Source organism: Phacochoerus africanus, chromosome 3, assembly GCF_016906955.1.
Source record: "Phacochoerus africanus isolate WHEZ1 chromosome 3, ROS_Pafr_v1, whole genome shotgun sequence".
Classification (NCBI taxonomy): domain Eukaryota; kingdom Metazoa; phylum Chordata; class Mammalia; order Artiodactyla; family Suidae; genus Phacochoerus; species Phacochoerus africanus.
In genome coordinates this window covers 142,101,952-142,118,520 of record NC_062546.1, presented here as the reverse complement: position 1 = coordinate 142,118,520, position 16,569 = coordinate 142,101,952, and the positions used below count along the sequence as shown (strand labels likewise).

At 42.8% G+C, this 16,569-nt stretch overlaps 1 protein-coding gene across 1 annotated transcript in view; it reads right to left on the bottom strand.

Moving 5' to 3' along the window:
* Nucleotides 1-16,569, bottom strand: part of MYO3B (myosin IIIB) — a 415,159-nt gene that overhangs the window by 215,400 nt on the left and 183,190 nt on the right. The window contains exons 15-18 of the mRNA XM_047770247.1: nt 14,208-14,291; nt 13,191-13,393; nt 7,225-7,323; nt 6,773-6,887 (exon numbers count right to left, since the gene is read on the bottom strand). Coding sequence (XP_047626203.1) covers nt 6,773-6,887; nt 7,225-7,323; nt 13,191-13,393; nt 14,208-14,291 — 501 coding nt within the window. The remainder of the gene's footprint in view (nt 1-6,772; nt 6,888-7,224; nt 7,324-13,190; nt 13,394-14,207; nt 14,292-16,569) is intronic.

Genomic DNA, 16,569 nt, shown 5'->3' with positions numbered 1-16,569 from the left:
TAGAACACATAAGTAGCATTTTGGTAATAATAATAAACTGCATTTATTTATTTAAACGTTCGTACTTCCTATAGGTGAGAAATGAATTACATAGCCAAGGAACTTCTTTGTCTTATGCTTATAGAGAAAAGTAGTTCCCCCCCCAAAAAAAACAACCCTCGGGCAAAGAATTTGATTTAGTACTATACATAGTAGCAAATTAATAGGAACTGTCATTAGACCATTGATAAAGAACTGTCCCCGAATGGAGCCTTCCTACAAACATTACTCAGTAAAGCCACAAAACTGAACATGGACTGTAATAGTGACATCTGCTGGAGACCTGATAATGCTACAAAGACAAATGAAGATTTTAAACTGGACTTCGACCATAGATAAATACTGTTCTTCAAAATTTTACATCAAAGGCAAGATGTCATGTTTCTGACTTCAAGAATCGCTGTTTTAATCATACAACTTAAGAGTGGCTAAGGAGAACACCTACCAAATGAGTTTTCTGGGACTAGCCTGGATTTAACATGATAGCCCCTCATTACCTTGATCAATACTTGCAGAATGTGAGGCTTGCAGAATGCACCCAGAGAATTCCCACAGCAGCAAGATCCCAGAGAGTGAAACAGAGACTCAGAGTTCCCGCTGTGGTGCAGTGGTTAACAAATCTGACTAGGTACCACGAGGTTGCAGGTTTGATCCCTGGCCTTGCTCAGTGGGTTAAGGATCTGGCATTGCTGTGAGCTGTGGTGTAGGTCGCAGACGTGGCTCAGATCCCGAGTTGCTATGGCTCTGGCGTAAGGTACCATCTACAGCTCCAATTAGACCCCTAGCCTGGGAACCTCCACATGCCACAGGAAGTGGCCCTAGAAAGGACAAAAAGACAAAAAAAGAAAAAAAAAGAAAAAAAACAACAAAAAAACCCCCAGAGACTCCACAGCAGTGGGTTTTACCTCTGTTATTTCTACACCCAGTTATCTCAAGAGCTTATCTGAAACTCAATATACTTAGGGGGAAAGCTTTTTTTCCTCTAATTAAAACACACACACACACACACACCATATAACTGTACAAGCTGTGAAACCTCCCAAAACAAGTGGGCATTTCACCACTGGGATGATCATCCCCAAAGGAAATGGTGATGGAAGACCAGCACCCTCGAGACCAGCATCTCACCCTGTTGTGTCTTTGGCAATGTTCTCTTCAGCATGATGCTCAGACATTTCTTTTTTAAAGAGGAAAACTTCCTATAACTTTCAGCAAGAACTCTGGGGTTCAAGCACTGTATGAGAGACTGGCCTTAGTGGCAGACTGGGTGTCCTCCCTTGGTTTAGAGAGGGGAACTCAAGAATGGGTCTCCAACACCCCCCTCATTATGGAGGAATCAGCCTTCCAGGCTATTCCACTCGACTCTTTAGTCCCACCTTTGGGCTAATTAGCTCTTCTTTCTGGCCCAGGAAGCTACCTCTAGTCCTGTGTTCAGGCCAATATTACCCATGTGATGGCAGCGCTCCTTCAGTCGTGTGTCCATCTGCAGGATTCCTCCTCCCTCCCCAGTGCTTCTCTCTCCTTTTTTTTTTTTTTTGTCTTTTTGCCATTTCTAGGGCCGCTCCCAAGGCATATGGAGGTTCCCAGGCTAGGGGTCCAATAGGAGCTGTAGCCGCCGGCCTACACCAGAGCCACAGCAATGTGGGATCCAAGCCGCATCTGCGACCTACACCACAGCTCACGCCAATGCCAGATCCTTAACCCACTGAGAAAAGCCAGGGATTGAACCCACAACCTCATGGTTCTTAGTTGGATTCGTTAACCACTGAGCCATGACGGGAACTCCCCCAATATGTCTCAATCCAAGGTCTTGTCTTTTTTCCCACAGCCAGCCTGGGAAGGATCCTTCACCTGTCTCACCTTGTTCATTTTCTCCCGCTTCATCTCCAACTAGGAAGCCCTTCCTGGCATCCCTGCCTTTCCAACTGAATCTTGCTATGCTGCTCTTTTTATTTCTTACCCATTCCCAACTTGCCATATGATAAAATGGAATCACCTCACTCAGGACAGGAAAAATAATCAAGAAGACGAAAATCTCCTCCAGTTAGGTTTCCCAACTCATTGCTGATGCGTGTGAATTCAGTTTCACCACCAGTCAGCAGAGTGGGGAAGGAAGAGCATTTCTCTACCGAAGTCCCACACGGGATGCAAGGTCTTAACTTCTCTCTTTTTCTCAGAAGATACTTCTTTCACCGAGGTAGCTATTCTCTCTATAAAGTTGAGGCCAAGTGAAAAGTTGAGAAGAATCCTGGTTTTCTCTTAGGATGAAGATGACCTAAGGAAACTGCCCCTGGCCAGGTTCATGGGCATCTCACCGTAGTTGCTCCTCTGGTACCTCCTAGGAATTTACCTGCCCCTTAGTCTCTCTCTCTTTGTTTTTGTTTTTGTCTTTTTGTCCATTTTTTAGGGCCGCACCCATGGCATATGGAGGTTCCCAGGCTAGGGGTCTAATCAGAGCTGTAGCCGCCGGCCTACGCCAGAGCCACAGCAACGCGGGATCCAAGCCGCATCTGCGACCCACACCACAGCCCACGGCAATGCCGGATCCTCAACCCACCGAGCAAGGCCAGGGATCAAACCCAAACATTATGGTTCCTAGTCGGATTCATTTCTGCTGTGCCACGACAGAAACTCCCCCCTTAGTCTCTCTTTACCTTGCTTCTTTTTCAAATAAGTCTTGAGTTTTTCAGCAGTTTTGCCTAAAGCACTGCATTAGGCCCAGCTGCAGCACCTTCTCTCTTATAGGCTCCATTCCAACGCCTTTAGTCAGTTCCCTGGTCAGAGGCTTAACAGCATTTGTACCTTAAAATTCAATGGTTGGGGAGTTCCCGCCGTGGCTCAGTGGTTAGCGAATCCGACTAGGAACCATGAGGATGCGGGCTCGATCCCTGAGCGACCCAAGAAATGGCAAAAAGACAAAAAAAAAAAAAACTCAATGGTGGGTTTAAAAAAATTTTTTCTTCACATCAATCATACATTAATAAATTGGTTTCAAAAGTCAAGGTAAGTCTTTTTTGTCTGTCATTAGACACTGGAAATCCTCAACACACCCACTGACATTTTAATATACTCAGTCCAAACTCAGCAATGCTCTCTAATTCATCATCGGCTTTGAAGAAGGGGAAAAAAAAAAAAATTGCCCTAGTCTCAAAGTCTTCTCCCTAACCCCCTCACCAAAGGATCTGCAGTAAATGTCCAATCCTGACCATCACAGCCTGGCAAAAAAGTCTTCATGTAGTATTAAATACAAACATACCTAAAACTCAATTTAGTTCATATGTTATGATAATTCATATACCAGCAAGACAAGGATAATATTACACAAACAAACAAAATAGTATGGTTTAATCCAAAAATAAGAGTAGACAAGAAAGCACTGATCTTTATACGAGGGTTTTAGGTATGACCCCCTCGCACCACCACCTTCCCCCCACCGCCTGAACAATGAACCTCACTGTTATCGAAGACTCCTTCCATCAGAGGAGTTTCTTTACAATAAACCTAGGGTCAGGACTTCTTTCAAATACTTTCAGCTGGTGTCCCAGAATTCAAATGTGTGCTTCTGAGTCCACACTAAGGTGTGTTACTTACCATTTTGTTCTAAGGGTTTGGGAAAAACTACAGGGCTTCCAACAGGGAATTAGTGACATTATAAGAAAAGACAGGAAACAAAATTTTTATTAAATCAACCAGTTCATTCAAGTCCTGTCTAGAAATAGCCCTAAGAAAAACTTAAGAGAAAGTTCTGTTACATCTTTGACATCTGCTGCCTGACTGCATTCAATGGAACCTTTCTGAATTTAGTCAAACTACTTTGGGTTTATAAACATAAAGCAAACTGAGTCAATTCAGCAAAACAGGCTGTTTATAGAGATATAAACAGAGATACAACCAACAAATTTAGGATCAGAAAGATAAGATCCACAAACTTGTGGCTGCCAAGGAGGAAGGGGTTGGGAGTGGGATGGACTAGGAGTTTGGGGTTGGTAGACGCAAACTTTTGCATTTAGAATGGAAAAGCAATGAGGTTCTACTGTATAGCACAGGGAACTATATCCAATCTCCTGGGACAGACCAAAATGTAAAGGAATATTTTTTTAAAAAGAATGTATATTTATGTGTATAACTAAGTCACTTTGCTATAGAGCAGAAATTAGCACAAATCAACTATATTTTAATTAAAAAAAAAAAGAGGTAAGATCCAGTCTCTTTCATTTCCAAGGTTGCTGATAGAAATTGGATTTATTTCTGGAGTTCCCGTGGCGCAGTGGTTAACGAATCCGACTAGGAACCATGAGGTTGCGGGTTCGATCCCTGCCCTTGCTCAGTGGGTCAAGGTTCCGGCGTTGCCTTGAGCTGTGGTGTAGGTCGCAGACGCGGCTCGGATCCTGCATTGCTGTGGCTCTGGCATAGGCTGGTGGCTACAGCTCTGATTAAACCCCTAGCCTGGGAACCTCCATATGCTGCAGGAGCGGCCCAAGAAATGGCAAAAAGACAAAAAAAAAAAAAAAAGAAAAGAAATTGGATTTATTTCTAATATGACTTAACATGGGACATGGTGAATATACACACATACATAATTATAATCTGGTTATTCATTAAACAGTGCAGACCAGGCACAATTTAAAAGTGTTTACCACCCTTTATATTTCTTTATTTTCATATTTATTCATACTAATAGACTTCGTTCATTTCTGCTAGACTTCTTCCCACAGGAGTTAAGAATGGCTTACTTTGAGGATATATACTTAGCATATTTAATTTCTTTTGTTTTTAATTTTATCTTAAAACAGCATCTTTTTATCATTATTTGCAGCACTTGTCTATCATTAGGACAGAGCTGATATTATATCCTTTCCTTTAGAACAAGGACCAATCCCTCCACAGTATTCTACAACCATCATTGTACTTACTGAAAGCAAAATATCATTAACCCTGTGGGTGACTTCTCTCTTGTTCTTGTACCCTTTTAAGGAAGTATGTCCCTAAACATTTTGGCATGACTCAGGTGACTTTAAATGGCTCTACTGCTATCTCTACCAAGCTCTGACTCTTCTGGTGATGCATCTTTCATAACAACCAGCTCTATAAATTAATAACCATAAGGGCCCTTTAACATTGCTGGAACCTGTTTAATTGCTCTCCTCTAAAGAGCCAAGGGAAATATATTTCTATTTTTATATGACCTTTGAGATTTTTTCCACTGTCTGTCAGTTTAGAGTCTCTGGGAGGCTGACAGAGAAAATTAACAGCTAGCTAGAAAGAAGAAAGGTATTATTATGACTAAAATCAACCATGCTCTGGAGGAGAGGGCTGGTCAAACTCATTGGATTACGAAATCCATCCTTCATCCAGAGTCGCTATCCCAGGGTAACATGGCTGTCTTGTAATCTAATCCCTGAAGATTTAAACACTCTCACCTACCTTCTAATCATTCACCTCCTTTGTTGGAAAAGCAAAAGAATCTGTATATTTTACAAAATTGATGATATAGAGCCCAGAAACTATGACACAGTGTATCAGAGCACAATTTGAGCCTAGGGTTATAAATATTTTCTGTCACTCCTAGCGTATATTTAATAGAGAGAGCCTGTATCTAGTATGATAAGAGCAGGGCAGTACTTCGAGCTACAGCTAATAATGTGCACCTATGTCCCATGGAGAAGGATGTGACTACAAGAAATTTGAAGAGGTTTAAACTAATTTGTCTTGGGGCACAAGGTACTACTTGAATAAATGTATTTCTGTGGCTTGGGTGAACGCCCCCCTCCCCAATTTCCTGTACTGTTCACAATTCACTCTAACGATTGGAACTCTAAGCCCCCCTCAGAAACAGGCAGCATTGGAGTTCCCGTCATGGCGAAGTGGTTAACGAATCCAACTAGGAACCATGAGGTTGCGGGTTTGATCCCTGCCCTTGCTCAGTGGGTTAAGGATCCGGCATTGCCATGAGCTGTGGTGTAGGTTGCAGACACGCTCGGATCCCGCGTTGCTGTGGCTCTGGCGTAGGCCGGTGGCTACAGCTCCGATTCGACCTCTAGCCTGGAAACCTCCATAGGCCGCGGGAGCGGCCCAAGAAACAGCAAAAAGACAAAAGAAAAAAAGAAAGAAACGGGGGCAGCATTGTTTTGTGTTTATCACAGCTGAGGTGAACGGAGGACCGTGCTAACAATTCCTAGGCACATGGCACGTACAACAGTACTTCTACTTTAGTGTTCCCCTCATGTCTTAATAAAATGCACATTCTGGAGTTCCTGCCATGGCTCAGCGAAAATGAATCTGACTCATGTCCATGAGGACACAGATTCGATCCCTGGCCTCGCTCAGTGGGTTAAGGATCCAGCATTGCCGTGAGCTGTGGTGTAGGTTGCAGATGCGGCTTGGATCCCGTGTTGCTGTGGCTCTGGCGTAGGCTGGCACTGCAGCTCTGATTGGACCCCTAGCCTGGGAACGTCCATAGGCCGCAGGTATGGCCCTAAAAAAAAAGACCAAAAGAAAAAAAAAAAGGCAGATTCTGTTCTTGGTTGGAGAGTCTGCATTTCTAACAAGTTCCAGGGTGATGACACTGTTTCTGGTCCAAGGGTCCCATTTTGAGTAGCAAGATCTTATAGCATGACCAGCACGGTATTTGAAAAGCAAGGGTCCCGCCCCAGATTAGAACATTCACGTCCTCCCTCGCCCTGACCCCAGAATATGAACACTTGAGTTTCTTTCTCTCCTGACAATTACTTACCTTGTCAGTGAAGCCTATAATCCTGAAGCAATGCTGAATTGCTTCAAACTGTCTTCTGTAAGACTCCTTGGAAGTTATGTCGTGCATCACCCTTCCAGTTTCATCAGCTATGTACCTGGATGGAGTGCGACCAAACAGAATGAGCGTTGGCCTGGCAAGAGGCACACTCTGCAACAGGGCATTGTCAGGCTCCTTCTCTGCAAGAGCACTTCCCTTACAGTCTAATACGGTGATGCAACAATGGTGCACATGGCTGAGTAAAAGAGCTGCAACTGAGTTCTTGAACTTTCTACAAAATGCAAAAGCAGATGTAGTAGTTCCTGCTATCCCACGTGGGCATCCCAGATAAAGAGACTGAGTGTCCAGTTAGGAGAATAACTCTATTTCTAAGTTCTGTCCATTGTTACCTGTATACTCATTAAAAATTAACAACTAAAACCCCTGGCACTTACCTAGGAGGCTTTTCTTCAGGAAGTCTGAACTCAGTAAGTTTCTTCTGGTGATACAGACCAGCATAAATATAGTAAAATATATGGAAATTTTTCTCTCCCCTGGGAAAAAAAAGGGGGGGAAGAGACATTATTTTTTGTTGTTGTTGTTGCTGAATGATTTATTTTTTTAATTTTTTTTATTTTCCCACTGTATAGCAAGGGGGTCAGGTTATCCTTACATGTATACATTACAATTACATTTTTCCCCCACCCTTTCTTTTGTTGCAACATGAGTATCTAGACAAAGTTCTCAATGCTATTCAGCAGGATCTCCTTGTAAATCTATTCTAAGTTGTGTCTGATAAGCCCAAGCTCCCGATCCCTCCCACTCCCTCCCCCCTCCCCCTCCCATCAGGCAGCCACAAGTCTGGAAGAGACATTATTGATAACATATTCTGCTTCCTCATGCTAAGTAATTTACTCTATTTCCTTTCTGTGAAAAATATTATTCTGTAGCAAAGTTGCTTTCGCAGGAAATTAAATATGCTACATCCCAATTACAGAATAGTACTAGTGATGGATCAGTGCTATAACTGCCACAATGGCACATAATTATGCACACTCATGTTTACTATACGCAGGAGGTTTTAGAGAATGGAACATCTCCAGGTAACAGCTCAGGTTACACATGTTTAGATTTCTTTCTACTCCAGACCAAATGACTATGCATCTGTGCCACACGTCTTCTGTTTGCTTCAGAGACAATGACATCCAGTTTAGAGAGGTCAGCCAAACTCCTCACTTCGCTAAAGCCCACGACAGGAAGCAGCTCGCCAGTTGTACAGCAAGCCAGGGAGGTGGTCCCAGAACTGAGGCCTCCAGTCTCCCAAATGTGTATTCTCCCCAGTACAATTCAAATGACGTGCATCAGTCCCCACGGCCTCCTGCTGCCCACTCTCTTCTGGGCCACTCTGGCTAGGGTTCTTTCAGATAGATGGGTGCTGCGCCAAGTGTGGTCTGTGGACTGTTGTCAGAGTGTAAGGCAAGGAACTAGAACGTCTATGTCTAGACATTTTAGAGCAAATGATATTGCCATGACATGTAGAATAGAATACTTTTTCTGATATTACATTTCAATTATAATTTACAAAAGTATTAGTTCACAATGGATTGTGAACTACTATTTTAAAAAACTAGTCTTTCAGCAAGGATATTTTGAAAAGCTCCTGCTCTATATCCCTTTCTTTCCTTTGGAGGAAGTCAGTCTCTTCTGTTAATGCCCAGGATGTTGGCAAATCCTCACCTTGGAAAGAAAGCTTCTCTTCCTTCCACTCCTTGTCCCTGTGACATGGACCCCTCTCTTTCCTTCAGCTTCTCCTGGATATCCTAGTCTTCTTCTGGTTGTTTATCCTGACCAAGATCTTCTGGTACATTCTTTCCTCTGCCCTATATTCTAGATGACTCTACTTGCCGTTTCCCATTCATCTGTACACTGAGCTAATAAGCTTACTGAGCACCAAGCACGGCAGGCATTGAACCACGTGCCAGGGATAAAGGACTGAGAGGATTCATGCTCTCTGGAGCTTCCTGCTAGTGATGGAGTTAGAGGAATCAACAAGGAAACTTGTGATGGGGCTTCGAAAGAAACAAACAAGAGGCTGAGATGAATAACGTGAGGGGATGAGGGCCACTTGCATCAAGTCCAGAGAATGACTATTGAAGGAAATAACACTAAAATCAAACTTTGAAGTGTAAGAAGGGACTGGGAGGAACTTCAGAGAAAAGGGAAAAGGCATTCCAAGGAGAGGGAGCATCATATACACCAAGGCGATGAGCATGATACCCATGTAGGACCAAAAGGATGCTAGAGAGAAGTGGGTGGGCACAAAGCCTTGTCGGGCCATAATGATGATTTTGTTGATTATACAGTCAGAATTCTTTGAAGTGTTTTAAACTGTGTGACTATACTGTAAGAAGTTAAGATGGATGCAAAGAGACCAACTGGGAGGACTTGGTGAAAGAGCGAGTGGCTTGGACAGGGTCATGGTGGTGATGGTGGAGAAGAAGGGTAAGCTAAAAGGTCCATTTTGGAAAAACAACTAAAAGAATGTTCAGATGGAATGAATGAGGGTGGCGAAGGAAAGGGACCTAGAGGCTGCCTCCCGGGTTTCTAACTTGAGCAGGTGAGGGTGGCACCATTCATTGAGTCAGGAAAGCCTTTACGGGACTTTAGGAACCTGTATGCCCAGCATGAATGTCACTTGTTCTTTAACCTCTGGTCAAAGTGCGGGCATTTGCTGACCCATTGGGGTCTTATCTTTCTATAGTTTTTGGCAGATACCTCCAGAGCTCAATTCTTCCAAGCTTTGCCTACAAACATTCATTCCCAGCATAAATTCAATTTTATTTTCATCCCTGAGTTTATCAGGATTGGCTAAGTTTGGTCACAGTGACAAATACCCCAAGATTGTAGTGGCCTAACTCAAGAAAGGCTTACTTCTTGCTCAGAGTACATGCCCATTGAGGGCTAATATGGGGGCTTTGCTCATCAGAGTCACTCATGGGCCTGGATTGATGGGGCAGCCCCCATCTTTGCCAGCACTCTGGAGGGTCTTTCCATTAAATGCTCATCTGCCAGAACCAGTCATATGACCACAGCCAGCCACTGGCTACCAAGAAGGAGAATCTTACCATGTGCCGAAGGAGGGCAGAACCAGAAAGGTCAGATGAATAGGACCTGCACAGTTTCCATCTCTGCTAATGTCTTCAGTCTACTTTACCCACCAGTATTACCATATTGACTAAATTTAATAATGAGTTATAGTTTGTCATGTACCAGTTATGCTTCAGATTCTATACTTGATATAAATCATATATTATCTCATTTAATTTCCATAACTGCCTGAGGTTGGCTTCCAAACTGCCTTTTTGCATATGAGGAAAATAAAGTATAAGGATAGTTATATTACTAAGTGATATACCCAATAAATGACACAGCTGTGAATGGAATCCTCTTCACATTATCCTTGTAAAAGATCACTTCACATTTGAACATTGAAAACTACAGCTTCCATTCTAACAGAAGTAGCTCCCTAAGCTTTAAAATCACCCTGATTTGGAGAAAAAGCAGCAGGGGTGATGCAGGTGCCTCATACCCCTGAGAGAAAAGTTATATTCCTTACACTTCTTTTTGAAATGAATACTTTGAAATTGAACCACTCACAGTCCTTCCTTGTCCTTCTGCCTGACTTGATTACACCCTAAACACAATCAGCCATAAGCTAAAGATTAGGTACCCTGAGCATAACTGCCTGTGGGTTAAAGATTATTAGCACATGATGTTTTTCAGGAACTTTCCTAGTTTGCTCGAATCTCTGATCCATATGTCCTTTTCACAAGTACTGTTATTCTAGGCAATAACCCAGAAGACCGCCATCATGATCAGGCCGAGATCTCCTGACTCTGGCTTTGATGACTAAGATCCCCCCAAAGAAAGAAGAATGCATTTTTGTCCCAATCCTGATTCCTATTTGAAAACCTGTTTTTCTCCTTTTTACTATAAAACTCCTTGCAGTTCTTTCTGGGGAGGGATGGGGGCATGGTGCACCGTCTTTAAGGCATTAGCCTGCTGTGACCCTCCTTTGCCTGGCAAAACAATCAAGCTATTTTTTTTTTCTCCTTTACCCAAAACTCTGTCTCTGTGTTTCAATGTGGCAACAGTGAACAGAGGCCAAATTCCGGCAACAGGGGATCTCATAAAAATTAATCAAGATGCCACTGGGAAGTTAAAATGACTGACTCTATCCTTTTGTGCATTTGTTTAATTTTCATGTCAGTCTCTATTTTGTGAGGAAATTTTAAGTATATGATAAAAGAAGATGCTGGGGATCTTAACCGAAAACAAGTCCTGCGGGTTCTCCCCGCACAGCACCCCTCAGATGCACCAGCGCCCCTCCATCCCCATCTCCACCGCTACCATTCTCTCTCATAGGGATCTGAAAACAGCCCTCTGGCGGTCTCAATGCAATAGCACTTGTTGCATTTCCTCCAATCCATGTGGCCCATTGAAGCCAGAGCAGGTTGCATTTTGTGACCCTCCTTCTTGAAAACGTTAAATGGCTTCCTACTGCCTTTAGAAAAAGGCTCAGAAGAATGGCCTTTAGGATAAGGTTCCTCAGCTGGTTCCAAAGCCCTTTGTGATCTGGCCCCAGACTCATCTTTGCTCCTCTCCCCCCACCCCCCATTCCTGTGCCCATCCATCTGGTTGGCTGACTCCCAGAGATACACAGATGAAATGTCTCTTACACAGGAAGCCCTCTTTTCCTGGATAAGTTATGTGCCCTTACTCCTGTCTCAACTTCATAGCACCTTATGTTGCTTCCTGGTACTTAACTACAATTGTTCTGCATTTAAGTTTATTTCGTTTAATGTTTATCATTTCCCACCCTCCTCCCTGACTCCTCTCTCTTCTCTCCCATTCACTCCAAACTCCATGCATATACTGAGACCCTATCCAGTTTACTCTTGTAACCCCAGCAGAAGAGTACAGCACTGTCATGCAGCAGGAGTTCAATAGATAATTACTGATTAACATATGAACGGGGAGCCAGGCTCCTGAGGAAGTCTGGTGTCCTGCAACTGTAATAATAGGAAGAGTGGCTAACCCTCTGATAAGATGCACTAAACCAGGCACTTTTTAAAGTAATTTTATTTTATTTTATTTTATTGTCTTTTTGTCTTTTTAGGGCCGCACCTGTGGCACATGGAGGTTGCCAGACTAGGGGTCTAATCGGAGCTATAGCTCCCAGCCTATACCACAGCCACAGCAAGGCCAGATCCGAGCCATGTCTGCAAGCTACAGCTCAAGGCAATGCCGGATCCCCAACCCACTGAGCGAGGCCAGGGATCGAACCCGCAACCTCATGGTTCCTAGCTGGATTCGTTTCTGCTGTGCCACAATGGGAAACTCCACATGTAAACAAACTAATCCTCCCAGCAAACCCATGAGGTAGGCTCTAGTAGCATCTCCATTTCACAGATGGAGCACAGAGAAGTTTCATGATATACCCAATGTCACAAGCAAATGTCAGAGCCAGCACTTGAACCAAGAGTACTCCACACTATTGATCACTATTGCTACACTACACTCCTTAAAACAAAATATTTTTTCCTCTCTCAATCTAGGGAAAAATGAACACAGAATGTTCTCAGTGCTTTTTTTTTAAATAGACAAACTCAATTTTAAGGGACCTAATTTTATTTTATTTTATTTTTTATTGTGCCCTGGTGTTTATTTTTTTATAATGATATTTTTTCCATTATAGCTGATTAACAGTGTTCTGTCAATTTTCTACTGCATAGCAAGGTGACCCAGTCACACATACATGTATACATTCTTTTTTCTCACATTATCGTGCTCCATCACAAATGACCGGACATAGTTCCCAGTGCTACACAGCAGGATCTCATTGCTTATCCATTCCAAAGGCAATAGTCTGCATCTATTAACCCCAAAGTCCCAGTCCCTCCCACTCCCTCCTCCTCCCTCTTGGTAATCACAAGTCTGTTCTCCATGTTCATGATTTTCTTTTCTGTGGAAAGGTTCATTTGTGCCATATATTAGATTCCAGATATAAGTGAAATCACATGGTATTTGTCTTTCTCTTTCTGACTTACTTCACTTAGTATGAGAGTTTTAAAAGTAACTGCATATAGTTAAATTCTATCTAGTATAACAGATGCAGGAGAAATGGGCATACCTATCTCAAAGCAATCCCACCCAGCCCTTTATACTCTTCCTGCAAACATTTTTTAGGTTAGAAAACACCACTTATCCTTTGCTTAAATAATTCCTTGCTCTTGGGGAGGCTGGGGGTAGGGCTGGGCCAGGGAGACTAAGAACAACCGTGAATGGAGCCATGGAAATTCCCAAAGCCTCCCGGTCTATACTGCAAAGCCAAACCAGGGTAAAAAAATAGTGCACCTACGCTGCCTGTTTTATAACTCTGGATTTTTCAAGGAGATATTCAGAGATTCTGGCCCCCATCACAGCTCCTGTTGGGGTAAACATCATTTCCAGGTATTTTCCAAAACGGCTGGAATTGTCATTGATGGCAGTGCATGCATTTCCAAAGGCTTCCACCAGGGAGTTGACCTGCAGGATTTTCTCTCTCAAGGTCTGATTATCTGCCTGTGCCAAACAGAAAACAGTCAGGAGGAGCCTCCAGAAACATTACTCCAGGAGAGCTGCATGAACCCCTCCTGGCCCACAAAATCCACATTTGTTCTTTTAGGAAAAACTCCAGGTGGGGGAATTGGCATCAACCATCAGCACGTTTCCTCAGATGTGCAACTCCCCTGGTGCATAAGCATCACATCCGTATGAGGCTACGTGAGGTCGTCAGTTTCTCTGACCAGCCACACTTCACTTAAAATCCTTGACAGATAAAATGTCTAAAGAGTTTAGAAAGAATTTGAAATAGAGAAATCCCATCGCTTTTCTCAATCCTCTGTTATAATAGTCAATAAACCTCACCTGTAAAAATATGTCATAAATTCGTTCTTAGTCTCAAAATGCACTAATTCTGAGTGTAAGTAACTGCTAAGCTATTTCCAAAGCCTGAAAATTTCCATTCCCCTCAACTTTTGCTCAAAGATTTCTGTTTTCCAGTCCTTTAATCACCTTAGTGGCTCTCCCTGTTCCTGGCCCTAATATTTAACCACTTTTACTACTTAATGGCTAAATGTTTGTTTTTACGCTGCAAACATGAAAAATGAATTGCTGATAATCTAGTAAATTCATGCTGGCATTATTTCCCTCACTACATGAATGGAAGAGGACATGCTGACATCTTAAGAGGTCTAGCTATTAGGAGGCAAACATAATAAAGATGGAATGTTTCTAGGTAACCCCTAATAAAAACCAGTATTCCCTGTCATTTAGAAAATATGCAGTTACTCTGCAGAGACTTCTGGCCGCAAAAGAGAATACAGGTCATAAATACCTTTCCCAAGAAAGTCAAATGCTGAACAATCAGGTGGGCGCTTTCTGTCTTCCCAGAGCCGCTTTCTCCACTGATGACAACGCACTGACACGGAAAATGAAGTGTCAGTGAAGAATTCACAGCACAGGGAACACTCTGTGTGTTCAGCTATGGTTTTCACACAATATCCACCATGGTACACCGTAACTTTTCACTAGCAATACATCTCAGAATTTTCCCATTTCAGTACATTGAGAGCTTCTTCAACCTGTTCAGTCACTTGTACAGACATACCATAGTCTATTTAACCAGTCCCAGAGTGAACCAGTCTCTTTGTTATACGTGAGCTTTTCCTTATATTATTATGAAAAACATTGTCATGAATAACCCTAGAGGTAGAGGTTTAGAAGCTCTGTGTCTCTGGTTCCTGGCACAAAGCTTCTAAAACTCTTGGAATTTCCTGAGTGATGGGAGCATCCTTTGGGTAGGATGGGAGCATCCTACATATAAATATGTGAATATTATATTATATTCATTATATTTATATGTAGTTCATTTGTAGAATAAACTAGAAATGGGGTGGTTGGGCCAAAAAGTAAACACATTTATAAATTTGATAGATAGTACCAAATTGCTCTCCTAAGGACTGCATCAATATATGAAAGTGGGAATTTCCGTTGTGGCTCAGCAGGTTAAGAATCTGACATAGTGTCCCTGAGGATGTGGGTTTGATCCCTGGCCTTGCTCCAGTGGGTTAAGGATCTGACACTGCCTCTAGCTGTGGTATAGGTCACAGACTTGGCTCCGATCCAGCATTGCTGTGCCTATGGTATGGGCCGGCAGCAGCAGCTCTGATTCAATCCATAGCCTGGGAACCTCCATATGCCCATTATCAAACGTTCCCCACCAGAGTGGCCCTGAGAGAAAAAAAAAGAAATACGAGAGTGCCTGTCTTCCTACAGTCTCACTAACTGGGTATGTTGGTTTTATGCTCATCTGATAAGCAACACATTGTATCTCAGTAGAGATTTAGTTTCCATTTATTTTATTATGAGTGAGATGGGGCATCTTTTCATAAATTTAAGGTCTTTCTTATTTTCTTTTTTTGTGACCAGTCCATATCCTTTGCCTTTTTAAAAATATGTACTGGGAGTTCCCATCATGGCTCAGTGGTTAACGAATCTGACTAGGAACGCTGAGGTTATGGGTTCGATCCCTGGCCTCACTCAGTGGGTTAAGGATCCAGCATTGCCATGAGCTGTGGTGTAGGGTCGCAGATGCAGCTCGGATCCTGCGTTGCTATGGCTGTGGTGTAGGCCGGTGGCTATAGCTCCAATTAGATCCCCAGCTGGAACCTCCAAATCCCGCAGGTGTGGCCTTAAAAAAGACAAAAATAAATAAATAAATAAATAAATAAATAAATAAATAAATAAATAAAAATATATACTGTTGGTCTCTTTAACATTTGTTTCTAGGAGCTGAGCTCTTTATATATAAAAGATGAGTGTGGTATAACAAAAAACATCTATTTGGTCTTTGCCTCTGGTTCCTGGCGAATAGCTTCTAAAACTCTTGGATCCTGAATGATGGGAGTGATGGGAGTGATTGGAGCATCCTTTGTTATTCACAGACAAGTCCCTTTCAACCAAACCTAATTGCTAACCAAGTGGTTCAAGGTGGAGCCCAAGACAGTTTCAGGAGAGGGGCAGGTTACCAAAAACACCATACACATCATTAGAGGGTGGGAACTTTCAGGCCCACCATCCCAACTTCTGGGGAGGAGGGGGTGGCTAGAGAATGATTGAGTCATAAAAACTCTTAAACAACAAGATTCAGAGAGCTTCCCATGTGAATATGTAACAGGCCTGGGGGGCCTGTGCCCAGAGAATGCAGGGATGCTTTGCACCATTCCCCCCCATATTCTTCTCTATGCATCTCTTCCATTTGACTACTCCTGAGTTTTTTCTTTTCTTAAAAAAACAAAAAAACCCCAAAAAAACGGTAAACATAAGGAAAGTGTTTTCTTGAGTTTTGTGAGTTGTCCTCGTGAATTATCAAAACTGAGAGGGACAGCCGGAATCCCTGACTTTGTAGTTGGCCTGACAGAAGTGTGTGTAGCCAGGCACCCCATTTACAGCTGCTGTCTGAAGCGGGGGCAGTCTTGTGGGACTGAGCCCTGAACCTGTGAGGTCTGTGCTAACTCTAGATAGTTAGTGTCGGAATTGAGTAGAACTGAATTGTTAGACATCTAGCTGGTGTGAGGGAATGGGAGAATTGGTTGGTGTCAGAAAAGACACATTTTGTGTCAGAAGTGGTGTCAGAAAAGAGACAGAGAAATACATGTATCTCTTTTCATTTACTCCCTCTCTACGAATTCTTCTTT